The 14,833-nt window shown below is 37.4% G+C and overlaps 1 protein-coding gene across 1 annotated transcript in view; it reads right to left on the bottom strand.

Annotated features, from left to right (window-relative positions):
* Positions 1 to 14,833, bottom strand: part of LOC113068813 (protein eyes shut homolog) — a gene marked incomplete at both ends in the record, with an annotated part of 95,294 nt that overhangs the window by 16,876 nt on the left and 63,585 nt on the right. The window contains 2 exon segments of the mRNA XM_026241671.1: positions 1,765 to 1,985; positions 6,545 to 6,653. Of these exon segments, the coding sequence (XP_026097456.1) occupies positions 1,765 to 1,985; positions 6,545 to 6,653 (330 nt within the window).

Genomic DNA, 14,833 nt, shown 5'->3' with positions numbered 1-14,833 from the left:
CTGGATGAACATTTGTTCCTAACTTTGCCAGAACATTAGCCAAAGGTCTGAGTATACTCCCTGTTAGCAGGGTGTGCATAAAAAATATTGAAATATTCAACAAAATCAAAGTTGGAGTTTCTTATTATTTTCAAAGGTTACAATTTATTTTAAGGTGTCCTTGTTACAGTTTAATTATACATTTAAGTACATGTAAATTAACTGTACTCACTATATGGTTAGGATTAGTGTTTGTCTTAGGGTTACTTGCATGTAATTTTGCATAATTAATTGTTATTATAAGAGTAAGTACATGTGTAACACCTGTAACACTATTTATTTAATGAATTTAATTTAACAAATTTAATTTAACGAATTTTGAATGTCATTCAAACACATGAAATCTGGTGCGACATTACTTTATCTATATTAGCCCAACTTAACTTACAAATGATCTGCCACCTATATTGAAAGATGGATTAAAGCCATGTTCAGACTGCATGGTTTTAGCCCAGTTTTTGGCTCGCTGACAGGTTTTGAGAAATCGCCGAAAATTCCCGAAATCACAGGCAAATCTGAGCTCGGTCACGCGAGTGACAATCGCGCAGTGTGAATGAGCAAAGACGCGATCTGAGAGAATCGTCGACAAGTCGCTGATGCCCGTGAGATATTTGACATGCTAAATATCTGGACCTGTCAGCGATTCAAAATCATGCTGTCTGAAAAGTGTTCTGACTGAAAACTACATCGGCAATGACGGACAGCCAATGAGAGAGCAAGATACAGAGCAGCGGGGAGTTCGGGGAGGAATTATAGACCACAATATCAGCAAGTATGGCTTCATTTCAGAAAAAGACTTTCTTCTCGGTCTATTTGGACCCATGAAATGGAAGATAAATTAGTATAAATTTAGCAGGAGCACTTGTGTATGTTTGACGTCTCATCTGAGCTATCCCAGTCTCACGTGAAAACTCCTGTCTTGCACGTGTGATATTGCGTTGTTTCCTTGTCACATCTCGTGACTGTTTGGTTGTGCGTGCCAGACAGAGCTATTGTAGCCTATTGTAAAGTCATGCAGTGTGAAACCTTCTGTCGCCGATCCATCGTGCAGTGTGAACACAGCAGTGACTGAATGCTGGCCAAGATAGTCATGCAGTGTGAAAACAACAGTGACCCGACTACTTTGAAAATTGTGCAGTCTGAACTCGGCTTAAGGGTCATTTGAAATTGGATCATGACTCACTGAACCTAACAGAATCATGACGAGCCTAAAGATTCCCAACCCAAAAACATGCTTTTAAGACAGAAAAGGAAACACAAAACTCAAATAATGTGTAATTATAAACCAGTGGTTACAGGCAACACAAAAAAACGCTGCCTGTAATTTAACAAAAAGTAAATTCACACATCACTCGCATCCCTGCAATCAGGCTTTTGATTACCGCTATTTAAAACTCAAGTGAGAATCTTCATAGCATCTGCATATCATTGACAATATTTACAAACTCCATGCCCTGGCAAAAGCACTACATTTAGTAGAAAATTGCTTGTATGCCAAATATTGCAAACTTGAGAGATGCTTGTGAAAGAATGCTGATTGATGAGCGTGACAGCTACATGTACAGTGAGGAACTCTTTGGGTCACATGTCTACAAGCCAGTGTGTCAACTAGAATGAAAAAGTCCTTTATCGAGACACAGCCAATTACTGTCATTTTCATCTGCAGATTGTTTAAACAGAAACACTGAAAACACTAACTTGCAGAAAGAATCTTTAAAATCATACCTGATACAGGTTCCTCCATTACGACAGGGTTGGTGCTGGCAGACTGTACCGTGACAATTCTGAATATTTTGGCCTCTGATTGCTTCCCCTACCACATACAACTCTTTGGAGCCCATCTGCAGTTCATGTATGCAGCCGATGAAGCCAGAGACATTCCCAGTGTTGTGGTGCAGCTCTGAGAGGGATGGAACGCCACCAAGGAATGTGGGGCCAAACAGCACCTGAGCGTTGGGAAGATGAAAAGTGACATATGCTAACAATAATGATGCTTTTATCTTAATAAAGAGATTTATGTTAAATTGGCCTGCACTTTAAAATACAACATTGTACAATACAATACAAAATCTGGGGTTGTTAAGAATTTTTTTTTTTTTCTTTTGCACACTAACACCTGTTTAACACTGCAAGCTATACATTGTTTTTGGAGTTTGGTCATTTATAAACTTGAATGTTTAGAAGTCTTGAAAGTTATAACACAGGGATTTGCATGAGGGAAAAACTGCTCCTATCATGCTGTTTCAGTCATACTCAAATATAGTTTATACTGTTTTTATTATTATTTATTTTAATAGTAGCCTACATACTTTTACCATAGGCGCTTACCTTATGTTGTATTAACCAAGCTCAGTGTATGTCCATAATATTCATGTCCATTTCTTATAAGCTTATTAGCTTGCAGTGTGAAACTGCCATAAAGGCTGTATTTATTCAACGAAATGTACAGTAAAACAGTAATATTGTAAAATAGAATTATACAATTTAAATGACTTGACTATTTGAATATATATATATATATATATATATATATATATATATATATATATATATATATATATATATATATATATATATTCTCCTGAAAGCAAAGCTGAATTTTTCAACAGCTATTACTCCAGTCTTCAGTGTTACATTAACAAAAAATCATTCTAATATGCCGATTTACTGCAAAAGAAACATTTATTTTTATCAGTGTTGCAAATGATAGAGCTGCTTAATATTTTTTGTAGAGATCGTGATACTGTCAGTCACTGTTCAAACAATTTAATGCATCCTTTTTGAAAAGAGAAGAAAACTTTACAAAAAAAATACAACACATTTGATTGGCAGTGTGTGCTTTGGGATAGTAAACTGTTAGAATTTGGAAAAAGCTATATTGTGGGTTAGAATACACTATTCTTTCCTACACAAAGTTTCCTACGTTGTGTTATAACTGTTCTGAAGTCAATGGCTCTTAAACCCTGGAAATTATAATCAGAGATAAAAACAAAGTTTTTATCTTTGAAAGGATTTATGTGTAGTTGCTACAGTATAAAAGGACATTTTCTGCTGTATGCATTTAGCAATCATTATTCATTTAGGTCAAAAGCTAATTATTCTTTTGGAAAAAAATACAGTTGATTGGTTTAGGTCAAGACAAGATTAGACATCTTTTCAGTTAACAATAACATAGTGTGTTCGTCTGAGATATTTTTTGCCTTTGTAATCATATATTCTTGCTTAATTATGCTGGACAAAAACTTTGTACAAACTTTTAAAAGAAAGGGGGGGGGGGGGGGGGGAAACCAGTCAGTATCTGGTGTGACAACCATTTGCCTCACTCAGTGCAACACATCTCCTTCACATAGAGTTGATCAGGTTTTTGATTGTGGCCTGTGGAATGTTGGTCCACTCCTCTTCAATGGCTGTATGAAGTTGCTGGATATTGGCAGGAACTGGAAAATGCTGTTGTATACGCTGATCCCAAACATGCTCAATGCGTGACATGTCCGGTGAGTATGCTGGCCATTCAAGAACTGGGATGTTTTCAGCTTCCAGGAATTACGTACAGATCCTTGCAACATGGGGCTATACATTATCATGGTGCAACATGAGGTGATGGTCGTGGATGAATGGCACAACAATGTGCCTCAGGATCTCATCACAGTATCTCTGTGCATTCAAAATGCCATCAATAAAATGCACCTGTGTTCGTTGTCCATAACATATGCCTGCCCGTACCATAACCCCACCACCACCATGGGCCACTCGATCCACAACGTTGACATCAGCAGACCACTCACCCACACGACGCCATACACGCTGTCTGCCATCTGCCCTGTACAGTGAAAACCGGGATTCATTCATGAAGAGAACAACTCTCCAAAGTGCCAGACCACATTGAATGTTAGCATTTGCCCACTCAGGTCAGTTATGATGACGAACAGCAGTCAGGTCGAGACCCCGATGAGGATGACGAACATGCAGATGAACTTCCCTGAGACTGTTTCTGACAGTTCGTGCAGAAATTCTTTGGTTATGCAAACCGTTTTTTGCAGCAGATGTCCAGGTGGCTGGGCTCAGACAGTCTTGGAGGTGAAGATGCTGGATGTGGAGGTCCTGGGCTTGTGTGGTTACATGTGGTCTGTGGTTGTGAGGCCGTTTGGATGTACTGCCAAATTTTCTGAAAAGCCTTCGGAGATGGTTTATGGTAGAGAAATTAACATTCAATTCATGGGCAACAGCTTTGGTGGACATTCCTGCAGTCAGCATGTCAATTGCATGCTCACTCAAAACTTGCGACACCTGTGGCATTGTGCTGCGTGATAAAACTGCACATTTTAGAGTGGCCTTTTATTGTGTCCAGCCTAAGGCACACCTGTGCAATAATCATGTGGTCTAATCAGCATCTTGATATGCCACACCTGTCAGGTTGATGGATTATCTCGGCAAAGGAGAAGTGCTCACTAACCCAGATTTAGACAGATTTGTGAACAATATTTGAGAGAAAAATAGGCCTTTTGTGTACATAAAAAAAAGATTAGATCTTTGAGTTCAGCTCATGAAAAATGGGGCAAAAACAAAAGTGTTGTTTATAATTTTGTTTAGTGTATATAACACTAAGTACACAAGTTTTCAAAGTACACAAGGCATATTTAGCTTTCAAACATCACTTCATAAAGTCTAACTATTCAAACTACACAAGAATCATAAGACTTATAACTAACCTTGAGACCATTTTAAACTTTCAGACTGGGCTTCAAAGTTTGTTGACTTGGGCCATATGACAGATATTAAGATAAACAACATCTGCCATAAGGCTTCCAGTGATTTATTTTTATGCAGCTCCATAAATGGATTTGTGAGACCATTATATTCTGATTAAGTCTCTTATAGTCTGTTGAAAGTGTCTGATTATTGCACCACAGCACTCTCTGAGGTTCTCAGATATATATAAATATATATTTATAGTGTTGCTTGAAGGTTTATGAACCCTTTAGAATTTTCTATATTTCTGCATAAATATGACCCTAAATATCACCAGATTTCATAAAAGTCCTGAAAGACAAAGAGAACCCAATCAAACAAATGAGACAAAAATATGTACTTTGGTATTTATTTATTGAGAAAAATGATCCAGTGTTACAAATCTGTCAGTGGCGAAAGTATGTGAATCTTTGATAAATAATCTGCGATAAAGTTTCTTGTAACTGCTGATAACAATGGCTCGTAGGAATTTTAGCCCATTCCTCAGTACAGGACCACTGCAATTCTGTGATGTTGGTGGGTTTCCTCCCTTAAACTGCTTGCTTCATGTCCTTCCACCACATTTAAACTTGATTTCTGGACTTTAACTTGAACATTCAAAAACTTTTAACTGTGTTCTTCTTTAACCATTCTTTAGTAGAATGCCCTGTGTGCTTGGGGTTGTTGTCTTGCTGCATGACCCACTTTCTCTTGAGATTCAGTTAACAGACAGATGTCCTGACATTTTCCTTTAGAATTTGCTGGTATAATTCATATTTCATTGTTGAATCAATGATGGCAAGTCATCCTGGCCCAGATGCAGCAAAGCATACTTAAACTATGATACTACGACCACCATGTTTCATAGACAGGCTAAGTTTCTTATGCTGGAATGCAGTGTTGTTTTCTTCAAACATAATGCCCACAAAATCATCTGCCCACAAAACTTTTCTCCAATATTTCTCTGCCTTGTCCACAAGATATTTAGCAAACTGAAGACCGGCAGCACTATTCTTTTTGGAGAGCAGAGGCTTCTTGCAACTCTGCAATGCACACCATGCTTGTTCAGTGTTCCCCTTATGGTGGACTCATGAACATTAGTCAAGGTAAGAAAGGCCTTTAGTCGCTTATAAGTTACCCTGGGGTCCTTTGCAACCCCGTAGACTATTACACAGTTTTGGAAGGATCTTTGTAGGCGGACCACTCCTGGGGAGGGGATCAATGGTCTTGAATTTCCTGTCTGACTGTGGATTGGTGGAGTACAAACTCCTTTAGAGTTGGCTTTGTAACCTTTTCCAGCCTGATGAGCAACAGTAACACATGATCAGACTTTGATAGATCCTTGTTCTTTAAAAAATGGGGCACACATTGACACCTGATAGTCATCCCAATGACTGAAAATATCACTGAACAGATGGACTCTAATTTCACTTTAAAATTAACTGCTAATCCCAAAGATTCAAAGAAATGTAATATTGGATAATTCTCCTGAATAAATAAATGACAAATAATATTTTTGTCTCATTTGTTTGAATTGCGTTCTCTTTGTCTACTTTCAGGACTTGTACAAAAACCTTTATGTTTTGGGTCAGATTTACGCAGAAATATAGACAATTCTAAAGAATTCACAAACTTTCAAGAAGCACTGAATGAGTGATATATATATATATATATATATATATATATATAATATACACACATTTTTTAAATTTCTATCTATCTGTATTATAGATTGTCAGAGTCATTCAAATGATCGATTATGCAGAAGCAGGTTTACCTCTGACATAGGCTGATCCATGTATTTCTGCTGCCGATTAGTAGTTCCATTAGCAACAGCTATTTCAATAATACAGAGCCGGTCATTGTCACGAGATGGCAATGCATATCTGAGAGAGAGAGACAGAGAGAGACAGAGAGAGAAAATACAGAACAAGAAAGAGAGAGTAAGACAGAAACACAGTGGAGGGAGGAAGGAAAATCTCATTAGATCATGCAGCATTCACAATAAATCCATTTAAGCATGAAAACAACACCAATTGGTGAAGGGAGTTCTGGGATACTACTAGGACATTCCACGGAAGAAAAATCACCTCAAACTCCAGTAAAAATATTTATATTCCGAGCTTGTGTTCGGTCTCCATCCTTTGCTATTCTGCTACTCCAGCAATATATTTTCTCAATCATCTCAAACTGTCAAATGACAACTCACAGGCTGAGAAATTATCCATTTCACGAACCTAATGCAACAGTAAAAGCTACTGATGGTTTCAACAATCTCCTCCACAAAGCTTTTAGCTGTGGCTTTGCCTAGATCCTAACATGATCCAACTGTTATTCTGCAAAAAAAACATCATCTTCACAGAAAAATACATACAAACATGCAATTGGCATCCATGCAAAAGTCGTGGATTTCCTCGCTGTCCAATCAGCTCTTTTCAGGTACTTGAAAAACTCAAGACTTGCTTATTCGAGCACCAGCTTTTGATTTCAGCCCATGTTGGGTTCAGGGCTAGGAGGGGAAAAAATTCCCCTCTCCTTTAATGACCAGATGCGAGCAATCAGGGTGATTGCCCTCATGCTAATTTGAAACAGCCTTCAGGACACCTCCCTGAAGGCAATCAAAGCCCTACAACTTCAGGTAGCACTAATTACAACACTAGGGAAGTAATGAGAGTCGCTATGCATACAGATTGACAAATTAATGCCCGATGGGGACCACGAGAAAAATATTCAACTTGACTGACAGCCCACCGTTGAATCGGTATTGCTGATGAATTCTGAACATAAGGACATGAGCTGATTCGATTGTTCGTGGAGGCTCCTGCAATGACTTTAATATTTTGATATTAGTCCAAGTAGCGTGATGTTATGAGGTGCTAATTATTTTAATCATGGCAGAATAATCAGTTTAGTTGCATTGGACAGCTGTTTGCATTTATAGAGACTTCTCATCAGGTTTAATGTGTCCAATATGATATGATGATTTCAGCTTAGGCAGTAAATGCAGGAGCTTTTCTGGACTGTTTTAACACAAAATATATATTTATACTCATATTTATTTATACTTATATATACTTATATGTATATATGTATATATATATATATATATATATATATATATATATATATATATATATATATATATATATATATATATATATATATATATAAAAATAAAATACAGTTAACTATAGTTAACTAAAACGGAAACTAAAACCAAGGGCCCTTTTTTAACGATCTAAACACAAAGCACACGGCGGAGGTACACTCATGTCCAAATCCACTTTTGCTGTTTTAATGACGGAAAAATGGTCCATGCGCTGGGGTGCAATTTCGTAATTGGTTGACCCTATTCTCTTAATGAGTAATGGGCGTAACGTCCAATACATCAACCAGAGTGTCATCTCCCATTTCCTTTAAGAGCGAGATGCACTCACGCCATGGCGGATCGCTATTTTCATGGCGGAATTTGTTGGTGGAAAAGCTGAACGCTTCTCAAGCGAAGAAACCGGTATGCTCGTGCGCGAAGTTAAATCGCACGATCGGATCATCTATGGAACAAGCAGGAATCAACTAAAGCTCCGCACGATGAGTCCGTTAAAGTGAAAGTGACATTCAGCCAAGTATGGTGACCCATACTCAGAATTTGTGCTCTGCATTTAACCCATCCGAAGTGCACACACACAGAGCAGTGAACACACACACACACTGTGAACACACACACACATACACTGTGAACACACACCCGGAGCAGTGGGCAGCCATATATGTTGCGGTGCCCAGGGAGCAGTTGGGGGTTCGATGCCTTGCTCAAGGGCACCTAAGCCGTGGTATTGAGGGTGGAGAGAGAACTGTACATGCATCTCCCCACCCACAATTCCTGCCGGCCCTGGACTCGAACTCACATCAAACTCACAACCTTTCGATTGGGAGTCCGACTCTCTAACCATTAGGCCACGACTTCCCTAATATATATGTGTTTGTGTTTGTACTGGCACGATTGTTTAATTAGTTCGCCAATTTCATTCATCATTATAAGTAGTAATAGGCTGAATTGCAAATAGGTAGCCTAATTCTAATACATGCAATGACTATCCATCATTACATGTTTATATTTATGTAGCCTACACAATAATATTCTTTTATACTGTAATCCTTTTGTTTTTAATATTTGGCATGTTTGTGTGATGCGCATCCCTATGTGTAATAAGCAAAGTCAACGCGCACTGTGGACCCACCCAGAGGCGCATTTTCTACCAACGCGCTCTTTAAATAACAAAAAAATATTTTCTATTAGAGTCTATTTTCAGCTCCTTAAAATAGCAATGCGCCAGCAATGCGCCTGAACACACCTCTTTTTTGGACCAGCACGCCAATGGGTGCAAATGCATTTGCTAATTAAACGACATGGCGCTGGACAGGAAAATGTGAACCGCGCTGGACTGAAACTAGCAAACACGCTTTCGCTGTGCCTTGCATCGCATTGCACCGGGTGTATGATAGGGCCCCAAGTCTTTACTTAAAATAACGAAAAAATAAAAATAATTTTATAATAATTCCAGTTGGCAAATTTTTATTTAGTTTACCCTATATGTATAAAAAATTTAAAAAATAAAATAAAAGCTATATTGATATCTTAAAGGGGGGGTGAAATGCTAGTTTTCACGCAATATCCTGTTAATCTTGAGTACCTATATAGTAGTAGTGCATCCTTCATAACTCCAAAAAGTCTTTAGTTTTATTATATTCATAAGAGAAAGATAGTCTGTACCGATTTTTCCCGGAAAAACACGACTGGCTGGAGGCGTGACGTGTGGGCGGAGCTAAAGAATCACGAGCGCCAGTAGGCTTTTGCGTTGAGAGCGTTTGGAAGCTGTGACACCGTGAGGACAAAACCAACCTAAACAAACCATGGCTAACAGTCAAATTCAACGTATATTTATGATTCAGAATCAGATCCAGAGGCTGAAATTGAACAAGAGCAGCATTAGCAACGACGTCTCTATGTGTTATGTACTGAAACTGTATATATTTGCTTAGTGGGTTTGGAAAATGAATAAGTTCCACTTTGTCTTCTTTTTTTTTTTTTCCTTCTTTTTTTTTTTTAAGCTGTACATGTGGAAAGTGCAGTTTGCTGACAACATTGCATGTTGTTTACTTGATGTGATTACGCGCCGATAGCTTAGTTAACAACACAGAGATATTTGAAGCAGTTTTACCCACCGCATTTGGTTCCAACACACGATCGTGACCCTTTTTCGTTAGGACTGCATTATTCTTAAGAAATAAACGATGTGCAAATCCGGTGTCAAACTGGGCCTTGTTTGTAAAACAAGCATCTTCGAAATGCAGGGAACAAACAAAAACACTTGCACAACTCTGTTGATGCTCTGTAAAAATAAACTCCGTCCACTGGTCCCTTAATGCTAGTTTTTTTTTGGTAATCTGTGCAGGGTTGTCTTGCCCTGGCAACCAAAAACACACTTCTTTTGTGACATTTTGCGACGCTCTCGCTCTGATCAGTGAAGTCTGTTGTGCTCTCAGTGCTCTGCTATACGGGAGCGCGCGCTCTTCCGGCAGACGTGCCCTCAGGACCCATATAAGGAAATTCCGCTCCATCTAACATCACACAGAGCCATACTCGAAAAAACTTTCCGAAACTTGTGACAAACCGGAAGGAGTATTTTTGGAACAGAAATACTCCTTCAAACATACAACTTAATTTTTTAAACTTTGTACATGTTTAGCATGGGAATCCAACTCTTTAACAGTGTAAAAAACTCAGTATGCATGAAATAGCATTTCACCCCCCCCCCTTTAAAAAAAATAAAAAAAATAACTAAAAATAACTACAATTAAAATAAAAACTAAATATAAAAAGAAAAACGTATTCAAAATATTAATTAAAACTGCATTTAAATTTCAACACTACTAAAATAACACTGTTTTAACAAATGAATGGCATGCTATTTTCAAGCAGTATTGTGGGCAATTGTGTTTAAAACGAACTTCCTTCCCAGCTCATGTAACTGTTTTCTTCTCCAGACACATTTAAATGCCACCCACTGAGATCTACAGGGGTTTGTCCCTTCAGATCATTAAATCAAATGAACCACAGGCAAAAAGAGAGAGTAAAAAAAAAATAAAAAATAAAAAAACAGATTCTACAAACACATTAAAATGATGCTGGACAGTACAAACCTGATGTTTAAAAGGATTTAAATGTCACTTTATAAAGTGTGGCAGATGACACAATCTTAAATGGCTAAATGCTACCAAATGGCAAAGACGGCTAATATTTCTCAAGGGGCGTATTAAAACGTTGCAAAGGAAAACATCTAGTGCAGTGCTCCAGTGTCTGTGCTGTGTCTGAGAATGACTGTGATGATCTAACTGGGCGCTGGTGTCATTCTTTCTGATGAGCTCTTGTGGACACATGGATACAGTCCGGAGGGAACAGAATCAGCACACTGGTTATTTACAGAGAGAGAAAGGGCATGTGGGACTCTCAGTCAGATCTCATATTCGGTTTACTTCAATGGAAAACTTTTATTTCTTAAAAAGCACAAAGCTTATACACAAAGCAATCTGTATATACAATTCAAAAGTTTGAGGTCAGTAAGATGTAAAAAATATTTGTGAAAGAAGTGTTTTACTCTCACCAATGCTGCATTTATTTGATCAAAAACCAAGTAAAAACATCAATATTGTGAAACAGTTTAGCCATTTTAAATAACTCTTTTCTATTTAAATATATTTGAAAATGTTATTTATTTCTGTGATGACAAAGCTGAATTTTAATCTTCAATCTCACATGAATCTCACACGTGTCACATGATCCTTCAGAAATCATTCTAAAATACTGAAACATTTTTTTTTTAATTATCATCATTGTAGGAAACTGCTGTGCGTCTTAATATTTTATATATTTATTAGTCCTGGGCAACGATTAAAATTTCTTATCACGATTAATCGCATTGTTATGCACAAAACTAATAATGCATTCAAAAGTAGTGTATTGTGCACTTTTTTTTCATTTAATAGTGCTGCTATATGAACAAAAGTGTAGTAACATTTAGTTTGCAAACACAAATTAGGTGCTTTTTTACAGCAGTATTCCTTTTACATAGTAGCAGTTAAATTATTTCATTTAAATCTTAACTTATATCATTAATGTAATTAAATTAAATATAAAACAGTATTTGTCACTGCCAAGACATCAACGTTTTTATAGAAAATATTTAATAGTTTGTTATAGAAAAACAAGTTATGCTCAGAGACACATTATTTGTCTGTATGTGTATTCAGACTTTCATAATAATAAAAATAAACACGATAATAATGTGTTAACTTGCCCAGCCCTAATATTTATATATTATTTTTATATTATATAATATTCTATATACTTTACATATTATTGGTCCAATACAATGAATGTAACCCCTCAGCGATTAGAAATGACACATTACAAATCAATTGTTTCAATATGCTCCATCCATTTACACAAAAAACACATTATATTTAATGGGCTCTTTTTAAAAACCATGAATACATTTATTAGAACTGGACAGAAATGACATGAATAAACTGTAAATCCTGATCGTATTCCTTTTAATTCATATAAAATGTGACCAGGGAGGTCAAAACTGAGAGGAAGCACTGTATTTCTAAGTCTACAGCATAATTCAAAGTGTGTCTCCTGACACCAGCCACGTGTCAGGCATAGAAATATGCCTTATCATAATTCTGCAGCCCCTCAAAACACCCTTTTCTTCTTGGTCATTATTTAGGTATTCTGTTAAATGACAATTAAATCAAAGTGGACTTCTGGGGTTGCTTGCAAAGATCGAATGTCTCCAGAAAATGTGAATTAACTTGCCACCACAATGCTAGGCTGTTATTCATGGTTGCCATGGTGTTGTCACACAGTTGCTAAGGTGCTTTTAGTCATTGCCATTTGTTTTCTATGCTGTCATGGGTTGCTAGGCATTCCACAACCCATATTTACTGCAAAAAAATTATTTTAAAAAGATGTAGCTCCTTTATATTTTATTGGTAAAATATGTCATTGCTCAGAGGGTTTGTGGAGGTGATTCTGTGCAAATGTGCCCAGACCTGATGCAACATCATGACATCTCTCTCTCCCTCACACACACACACACACACACACACCACTCGACAACTATGAAATCTAAAAGCTGAATATAATTGCAGTTCATGCCACAGTTCACTAGAATGGATGCTGGGAGACTCAGAGGATCGCGGGGCCACTATTGGTCTGACTACAAAACATGTAGAAAGCACTGGCAACAGATGGCAGTAAAACATCATGAAGCTGCAGTTCTGCAGTACAAACGCACACACACTGCTGCTTCTTTACTGGTGGACGTGAAAACAAAGGCAGAAATGAGAAAGACTTTTACTTCATGCCACATTGCAAGTCCAACAGGAACAGCAATAATAACAAGTTGCGATATGACGGGTGATAATCGCACACAGAAAAACCATCAACACAATTCCCTGTTGGCCCACAGATAATGTACAGAAAAAAGATGTTCATGCTAATTAAGGGCTGTTAAATAGATCTACAATTCTTGAATTCATTCATGCATTCACTTCTACCTGCTCTTCATCTGAATGAGAGCCTTTAAGAGCCACAATTGCAGCCACTCATTGATCATTTTTATCACATTGTCCACACCGTGTCAATAGCTCAAAAGGATTGTGTCATCATAAGCAACCTAAGATGAATGCAGAACTGAAGAGCTTTGTTCCCACATGCATGTTTTCGGAGAGGCGCGCTAACGTGTCAAAAGCCGGTGGCAGATAACGGCGCTTCCCTTGATCACCCCCACCGAGGGAGCCGATAAAGACAGGCACAGCCCTTCAGACTCGCTCAACCAGCTGCACTGACTTTCTTGCATTAAAGCGTCAAGCCAATTTTTGCATAACAAGCTCACTCGAATGGCTTCAGTTATTTTGGGCAGCCTGTGTTCTTAGTCATGTCTCCAGCTGATCTTCCAGACCCAAATTACAGGCACGCCCTACGGCTTTGAGACGCAGCTCCAGATGAGGTATTTTGAGAGTGGTCTGACTACTTGCCTGATTAAAAATAACAATGCTTACAGCCTGCCGAACACAAATATTACTTTAAGCTGGTATAAAAATACTGGTGTGGAAAGCTAGTATATTTTACAAGCATGCATGAAAAAAAACCCAAATCAAATTCAGGAGTAGCTGTATTGGGAATATGGCGATTACAGTTAGGCTCTCTAAAAGACTCTGCAATTATAAATCGACAATGGTTCCAATCCCCAGTAGTAGCCTTCAAAATGGTTATTTGTTGCATGGGATGTGACTGTGGCCATTATGATGACATGTGCTAAGATGGAGTTAAGGATACATGTAAATTGCATATATTTTCATATTTAAAAAATAGATTTAAGTAAATATGCTGTATATGTTTTTACACACACACACACACACACACACACACACACTTTTAATATATGATAAAAAAAGAGAAAATTATACTTTTTATTCAGCAAGGATACATACAATATTTATTGAATGAAAAGTGACAGTATAATGGTTTCCACAAAGATATTAAGCAGCTCTGTTTCTATTTCTCTGTTACGGTTTCTACATTGATTATAATAATAATAAAAAAAAAGTATAAAAAAAAATTAGAATGATTCTTGATGGATCGTGTGCCATTTAGACTGAAGTAATGTCTGCTGAAAATACAGCTTCGCATCACAGGAATAAATAACATTTTTAAATATAATAAAATAAAGTGTTATTTTTTCACAATATTCTTAAAAAAAAAAACAGTCAGACAGAGACACACACGGATGGATGGATGGATAGTCTTATCTGTAATAATATAAGCAATGTAAAAACCAAATTCAACTACTCAAGGACAGAATATACAGCATGGGGTCTCAGCAGTTACTGGGAAATAAATAGGAAAGAAGCAAAATTATCTGCAGATCTAATGCACTGATCCACAGAGCAACCACATTAAGAATGCCCCCCCCCCATTTTTATTTAAACAAACACAGCA

Source organism: Carassius auratus, unplaced genomic scaffold, assembly GCF_003368295.1.
Source record: "Carassius auratus strain Wakin unplaced genomic scaffold, ASM336829v1 scaf_tig00000131, whole genome shotgun sequence".
NCBI classification, from domain to species: Eukaryota; Metazoa; Chordata; class Actinopteri; order Cypriniformes; family Cyprinidae; genus Carassius; species Carassius auratus.
The sequence above is the reverse complement of the archived record's forward strand: the minus strand, read 5'-3'. Positions and strand labels throughout refer to the sequence as shown.